This window comes from Chrysochloris asiatica, unplaced genomic scaffold (assembly GCF_000296735.1).
Source record: "Chrysochloris asiatica unplaced genomic scaffold, ChrAsi1.0 scaffold00013, whole genome shotgun sequence".
NCBI classification, from domain to species: Eukaryota; Metazoa; Chordata; class Mammalia; order Afrosoricida; family Chrysochloridae; genus Chrysochloris; species Chrysochloris asiatica.
The window spans coordinates 2,665,387-2,673,908 of NW_006408531.1; the positions used below are offsets into that span (position 1 = coordinate 2,665,387).

Consider the following 8,522-nt stretch of genomic DNA (forward strand, 5'->3'; position numbering starts at 1 on the left):
TGTCATTTCCGGCATAGTGAACCAAGTAGTCATCAGAATCAAAATGGCCAATACCAGTCCATTTCAGCTCACTAAGGCCTAAGATATCGATGTTTATGTGTTGCATTTCGTTTTTTACAACTTCCAATTTTCCCTGTTTCATACTTCGTATATTCCATGTTCCGAGTTTCAATGGATGTTTACAGCTGTTTCTCTTCATTTTGAGTTGTGCCCCATCAGGAAATGAAGGTCCCGTGGGCTTTTCTCCCACTTGCTTTACTCCATTTGCATCATCACGGTCAACTCTACTTTGAGGAGGCAGCTCTTCCCCAGTTGCATTTTGAGTGCCTTCCAACTTGAGGGGCTCATTTTCCAGCACTATATCTGACAACGTTTTTCTGCTATTCATAAGGATTTCAGTGACTAAGTGTTTGAAAGTAGTTTGTCAATCCTTCTTCCTAGTCTGTCTTTGTCTGGAAGCTCATCTGAAACCTGTCCACCATGGGTGACCCTGCTCACAAGCCACCACAATGTGACAAACTGACAGAGGAGTGGTAGATGAGAAGGTGGGTAGCATGGAAATAAGAACCAGAGGAAGGAAGTGGGATAAATGCTATTACATGGAAGGGATTGCAATCACTGAAACAAAACTAAGTGTCTGATTTGTTGAATGTAAAACAGATGATTTTCCCAGTAAACCTTCACTCACTTCACAACAAAAAGATTAAAAAACAAAAACTAAACTTCTTGCCACTATGTTGATTACAAGTCATGGAGATGGTGTGTTAGAGTGGAAGTGACACAGGGTTTTCTGGGAGTGGGCCACCAGGCCTTTGTATGGGTACAAACTCCAATCTTTCTTGTATAGCTGAGTGCAGACTGTTTGTGCCGCCCAGAGACTTACTTCTGAGGATGCATTCACAGCATGACTCCTGATCAGAAGTGTGAATATGCTTATGAATTCCTTTATGTTCCTTTCATAGTACATGTTGATTTTAAAGAAAAATATGTTTATTAATGCAGCTCGTTTTGGAAGAGGGATAGCATAATAGATATATTATCCTATCCTCTGTGAGTCTCTATTTCCCTTTCTATAAAATGAAAATGAAAATATTTGGATGATTGTGAGGAGGATGAAAGGAAATAGATCTAGTGTATAAAGAGCCCCATGATGGTGATTATCATTACCCAACTATCTTTATATACAAAAGCAGCATATGCGTGTCATTACAGCTTTGACCGAATACTGATGAACTCCAAAGCCAACTGTGGTCCCTCTGATAGCTCTCATCGATAGCCAAACTACAGTCCCTTCTGATAGCCCTCATCGATAGCCAACTACGGTTTCTTCTGATAGCTGTCATCGATAGACAACTATGATCCCTTCTGATAGCTCTCATCGACAGCTAACTACTGTCTCTTCTGATAGTCGTCATTGATAGCCAACTTGCTCACTGACTCACCTGAGCGGTTTGGGACTGCACTGGTGGTCTCCAAGGCTCTGTTCTGTAGCAATGTTCCCACTGCACTTGTTACCGTTGGTCCTTTTGTGGGACTCATCTGACCCCGACCCTAGAGGGGGCAAGGAGGAGAGAGAGACAGTTCTGCCATCTCAGGTACCATACCATAGAGATGTTTCCACTTAAATCAGCATCAGACTGTACCCAGGAGGTGACAGGCATGGCCTACAGCCCAGGAAGTGTGATTTCTGCCCTCCCTGCTGGTGCTCAAAGCCATATGTGGGCCTGGAGACTACCACCCCATAATTAAGCTCTTGGAGGAGTGGGAGGACTTTAATCCTCCAAAATGAGCTAATATGGAGGCAGAGGAGGCCATTTAATATCAACAAGGGTAGTTAGGGAACAGTTTACTTTTTCATTATACTTGAAGATGATTTTGTTTTTTAACATGGAGACAGAGAAGAAAAACAGAGATTGGCAGGCAGCAAATGTTTGCAACATGGAATCCCAACTTCCCCACTGGTTCCCCCAGCAGATGCACAGCTGATGAGTCTGGGAGTGGACCAGCGGAGCAGCATAGTTACTTGAAAACAAAACAAGCACCAAAAGGTTTCTGAAGATCTCCTTTCTACCTCGTTACTGGTCTGACCTCCATTTCCATGGAAACGGCCATTTAAAGATAACCTGTTACTCTGAGTGAGCATTCTCACTTGGGCACGGGTGGCAGTAAAATCACAGCAGCCAGTGTGCTCCCCAACCAAACAAAAAAAGCTATTTTTAGAGGCCCATGTTGGGCTCTTTGGGGAAGGCTATGGCACATTTTAAAAGTTGATTATATTTAAAATAGAAACACATTTCTACCGTGCTGAGCACAGCCCTTCAAAGAGAAAATGACACCTCTTTTTTTGTTCCACTTCTGAAGAAGCTGTGCTATTAGGCGCGGCCCGAGCTGGTGAAGCCGGCAGAAGGGAAACAAATAATGCTGTTCAGCTATACTCTAGGGTGAGTGAAGGAATTCAGAAAGCAAGCAGTTTTCCTTCTGTGTTCCCAATCACCACTGAGCTCTGGACAACAAGGAGAGGAAGGGGGCCAAGTCACTGGTTATACTCAGGGATGTCCAGATGGCCTTCCTCAGGAACAAAAAGCGCTGACGTGTGCTGCTCTGCTGCACGCTTGCTCCCACAGGGGTTCTCTGGGGAGAGGAGCCATCCCCACAAATGCAACTCTCCCTCCGTGCTTCAGAAAGCGCAGGTAGAGTTATAAGTTGAATTAAAGCCCCAAGTGTTCACACATTCCTCCAAAACTGGGGTGCCTATCCAACACAGAGAAAAGATTTCCAGAGATGGAAGTAAAAACAATTGCCATGGAGTGGACCCCAACTCTTGGTGGCCCAGTGATTGTCAAAACCATGGGGTTTTTCAATGGCTGATTCGTTTTTTTCCAAAGTAGACATCAGATTCCTTTTCTGAGGCACCAGTGAGTAGATTCAAACTTCCAAAATTTGGGTTAGCAGCTGTTTGCACCTCCCAGGGATTTCAGAGAGGGAAGAGGCTGGGGTAATGTGGTGACAGGAAGGGCCGAGGCATTGACATGTTTTGAACTCCTTTGCACAAGGCACTGAACAAGGCATTTTACTAATATTATCTGCAATCCTCCCAGCACCTCTGAATGATGGTACTATCAACACCTCCTTACAGAGGTAAGCGAATCTCAAAGAATTACACCAACTTGCCAAAGTTAATCCGAGGGGCTTCAAAAAGTTCATGGGGTAAACTCCATTATCTCTTAATTCCATTGTTTCATGAACTTTCCCAAACCCCTTCATACATACATACATACACACATACATACACACACATGCACACACACACACACACACACACACACACATATATATATAAAATCAATTATATGAGGGGACTTGAGAAAGTTCATAGAAACAATGGAATTAAAAGATAAAAAGAAACTTTATTTCTCAACATAAGCTCCATCAACTTCACACTTTTGTAATGATTGCTGTTGCTGTTGTGTGCTATGGAGACAGTTCCAACTCATAGTGACCCTGTACAGCGTTTCCGAGGCTGTAAGTCATAAAGATACCAGTCATTTATTCCATCCCTAGAGAACTGAGGGTCCTCGGAACTTAACCATGTCAATGCAGTCCTTTTTGTCTTATTAACTGAAGGAAAATGAGTGTCCTTAAAGATTTTCAAAGATCGTTGTTATGCTGTTAGGGGCTGCCGCTCAGTTCTGACTCAAAGTGACCCCACGCACAAGAGAAGGAAACACTGGCCGGCCCTGCACTGTCATCACAATTGCTATGCTTGAGTCCATTGTCGCTGTCACTGTGTCGATCCATCTCTTCGACAGTCTCCCTCTTTTTCACAGAGGCTCCACTTTACCAAGCATGATTTCCTTCTCCAGAGACTGGTCCCTCCTGACATGTCCAAAGGACTAAGGATGAAGTCTCACCATCCTTGGTTCCAAGGAGCATTCTGCTTGTACTTCATCCAAGACAGATAAGTTAACAAAAAGATTAAGAAGCAAAAAGAAATCAGACTTAGCCAAATCAGGATTGTAAGGTAGATATTAATGATTTCCCAAGGATGCTCACAGCATCGCCCTTGTTTGAGGAGAGGAATGAGCAGCGGCATTGTTGTGGTAGACAAAGGTTGCCTAGTTAAGCTTTCTTAGACAGTTTTCGTTAAAACTTTGGCTTACGTTCTCAAAACACACTCATAACAAACAGACAGTATCATTCTCTGGCCCTCCAGAAAGTCAAACCCAACGGGCTTTGTTGTTGTGGTTAGTAGGTACTACTGAATTGCTTCCAGCTCCTAGGGAACCTACGTACAGCAAAATGAAACACTGCCCGCTCTTGTCTCATCCTCACCATTGTTGTTATGTTTGAGCTTGGTGTTGCTACCACTCTGTCAATCTATATTGTTGAGAATCGTCTTCTTTTTCACAGACCCTCCATTTTTCCAAGCATGATGATGCTTCTCCAGGGACTGGTCCCTCCTGATAGTATGTCCAAAGTATGAGAGACAAAATCTTCTCATCATTGCTCCTAAGGAACATCCTGGCTATACTTCTTTCAACACAGATTTGTTTTTCTTCTGACAGTCCATTATACTTTCAATATTCTCCAACACTGTAATCCAAATATATTGATTTTTCTGAGGTCTGCCTTATTCATTGTCCAATTTCACATGCATATGAAGCTATTGAAAATACCATGACTGGGTTAAGGTGCACCTTAGTCCTCAAAGTGACATATGTGATCTTGAACACTTTTAAAGATGTCTTATGCAGAAAATTTGTCTAATGCAATACATTATTTGATTTCTTGACTGCTGTTTCTGTGAGTGTCGACTGTGGAACCTAGCAAAATGAAGTCCTTTGACAACTTTAATCTTTTCTCCATTTATCATGATGTTATTTATTGGTCCCATTGTGAGGATTTCTGGTTTCTTCACATCAACATGCAATGCATATTGATGGTTGTAGTCTTTGTTCTTGATCAGTAAGTATTTCAAGTCCTTCTCTATAGGGTTGCTATGGGTCAGAATTGACCTGAAGACACTTAACAACACAACAGAAGTGCTTTCAGCAAGCAAAGTTGTGTCATCTGCATATAACAGGTTGCTAATGAGTCTTCTAATCCTGATTCCACATTCTTTTTTATGTAATCCATCTTCTGGGATTATTTGCTCAGCATACAGATTGAGTAAGTATGATGAAAGGATTCAACCCTGTTATCACCTCAATCTGTTTGAACAACTGCCTATTGGTCTATGTACAGGTTCCTCATGAGCACAATGAAGTGTCCAAGAATATCCATTCTTCAACGAATGGGTTTTTATGATCCACACAGTCAAATGATTTTGCATAATCAATCAAATATAAGTAAACATATTTCATGTTATTCTCTGCTTTTAGCCAAGATCCATCTGACTTCAGCAATGATATCCCTTGTTCCAGATCCTGGCATTTTCCCTGTCGATGTACTGCTGCAACCATTTTTGAATGACCTTCAGCAAAACTTTACTTGAACATAATATTAATGATATACTATGAGTTCCAAAGACAAATATTACAATGAAATGTGCAAAAATCTGGAGTCAGAAAACCAAAAGGGAAGAACACGCTCAGCATTTCTCAAGTTGGAGGAACGGGGAAAAAGAAACTCAAGCCTCGACTTTTGTTATTGAAGGATTCCCTGGGCAAATTATTGAATGATGCAGAAAGCATCAAAGGAAGATGGAAGGAAGGAAGGAATACAGAGTAACTGAACCAAACGGAAATGGTTGATGGTCAACCATTTCAAGAGGTAGCATATGATCAAGAGCCAACAATACTAAAGGAAGAAATCCAAGGTGCATTGAAGGAATTGGCAAAGAACAAGGCACCAGGAATTGATGGATTAAAAATTGAAATCTTTCAAGAAAATGAGGCAGCACTGGAGACACTCACTCATCTATGCCAAGAAAATTGGAAGACAACTATCTGGCCAACTGATTGGAAGAGATCTGTATTTGTGCCCGTACCAAAGAGACGTGACCCAATGGAATGTGGAAATCATCAGACAGTATCTTTGATAGCCCATGAGAGTAAAGTTTTAGTTTAATAAATATGGAATATGGAAAGTAAAGTAATATGGAAACGGCTGCAATCATACATTGACAGAGAACTTCGAGAGGTTCAAGCCGGATTCAGAAGAGGCCATGGAACGGTGGATATTATTGCTGATGCCCGATGGATCTTGGCTGAAAGCAGAGACTACCAGAAATATATTTACCTGTGCTTTATTGACTATGGAAAGGCTTTCGATTGTGGATCATGACAAGTTATGGACAAAAATGAGAAGTATGAGTATTCCAGAACACTTAATTGTGCTCATGAGGAATCTGTACCTGGACCAAGAGGCAGTTGTTCGAACAGAACATGGGAACACTGAATGTGTTAAAATTAAGAAAGGGGTGCGGCAAGGTTATATTCTTTCACCATATTTATTCAACCTGTATGCTGAGCAAACAATCCGAGAAACGGTTATATGAAGAAAAACATGGCATCAGGATTGGAGGAAGACTTGTTAACAACCTGTGATATGCACATGATACAACCTTGCTTGCTGAAAGTGAAGATGACTTCAAAAACTTACTAATGAAGATCAAAGACCACAACCTTTGGTATGGATTTCATCTCAATGTAAAGAAAACAAAAATCCTCACCATTGGACCAATAAACAACATTCTTATCAACAAATAAAAGACTGAACTTGTCAAGGACTTCATTCTTCTTGGGTCAACTATTAACACTCACGGAAGCAGAAGTCAAGAAATTAAACGATGTACTGCGTTAGGCAAATGTGCTGCACAAGACCTTTTTAAAGCATTGAAAAGCAAAGATGTCAGCTTGAGGACTAAGGTGAGTCTGACCCAAGCCAAGGTATTTTCAATAACATCATATACATGTGAAAGCTGGACAGTGAATAAGGAAGACCGCAGAATTGATGCCTTTGAATTATGGTGTTGGAGGAGAATAATGAAAGTACCACAGGCTGCCAAAAGAACCAACAGATCTGTGTTGGAAGAAGTACAGCCAGAGTGCTCTTTGGAGGCCAGGATGGCCAAACTTTGTCTCTCATACTTAGGACAGTCCAATTTTGGAGGTGGAAGAAACAGAGTCAGGTAGGACAGGCTCCTAGGGGGAGGTGTGAAAAAACAGAAAAGGTGCTTTCACAGAGCAGCTCCAGAGCTCTGGATCTAGTATAAGGTGCAAGGTGTCAGTTTCTCGCACCCACCAGTGGAAAAATCACTGTATAAAGGAAAATATTGCGGTTTTGGAATCAATCTGGACATGGTATACTCCCTGCAGCCAATCCCACCTGGGCTGAGTTCAGAGGGCAGGGTCACAGGCAGACTGACACAGTGACACAGAAACCTACGCAGCAATATTTGAAAAAGGAAGTGTGGGGGATTCTACACATTTTTTCCTCCTCTTCCCCGTTGCATCCTCCCTGACCATCCCGCATACCTTCAGTCAAGTGGGCATGCACCCCCAGAAGGGTCCAGCATTGAGCCCACAGTTTTCCCACAGCACAGAGAGGAGGATCCCCATTGATCCACATGCTGGTCCTTTGGTGGCTGCTTATGACAGATGACTCTGAGACCCAGCCCTGAAGTTGACCTGTGCAGGACCCTTTACTCTTGCCTACCCATCAAGAACAAAGCAGGTCTGGCCATACAGACAAACCATATGAACACTCTGTAAAACACCAACATAAAAGGCAAGAGCCAATACCAACTACTACACACTGCAGCTATTTCAAGAACTATGCTGTGTACACACAGATACCTAACTGACTTTCAGAGATTAAAAATAGTGGACAATCTTTCTCCCATTAACTTTTCAATATCTGTACACCTCCACGGTGGTGACTAGACCCACTGTTGGAGGTTTCTACTGTACAAGTACACTGACCTGTGCAGCAAAGGCTACTGGTCGGTTCCGGTTTTATTTTTGAGTGGTGGTTTTTGTTTTTGCTTTTATATTGTTTCTGTTTTTGGTCCATTTGATCACACTTTTTTCCTAGTGGTGGGAGCTTGTTCTCCTTACATTACCCAAGAAGAGACAGCAATCATGGCCATATAGCCAAGTTACAAACATACCCCATAATATCCCACCATTGGGACAGCAGTCAATACCAGCTGCTAGGCATTATAAGGGAAAAGGGAAGCCTATCTCCAGATCATATCCACCAGGAGACACTCAGTAAGTTTAGTAACACAGCAACATACATCCATTTAAGCATTAAAAACCCACATAATTACTGAAAATGTCCAAGAAAACACAATAAAAGATCTCAAAACATGTCCCAAAACAGAAAACAGTAACTGAGACAAATGAGATGGAGGCAGACACAGACTTTCCAGTAGAAGAAGAGGAGGTTTTGGATCTACTTGAGAAGGAATTCAGAAGAATGATATGGAAACAAATTCAAATGCTCCGAAACGGGGTGGAGGAAAATAAGGAAGAAGTCAGGAAAGTGCTACAGGAGCAATCAAACAAGATAGATAC

General features: G+C 42.0%; 1 protein-coding gene across 1 annotated transcript in view; it reads right to left on the reverse strand.

Moving 5' to 3' along the window:
- Positions 1–1,389: 1,389 nt before the first annotated feature.
- ZC2HC1B (zinc finger, C2HC-type containing 1B) overlaps positions 1,390–8,522 on the reverse strand; it is a 45,145-nt gene continuing 38,012 nt past the window's right edge. The window contains 1 exon segment of the mRNA XM_006878358.1: positions 1,390–1,551. Coding sequence (XP_006878420.1) covers positions 1,390–1,551 — 162 coding nt within the window.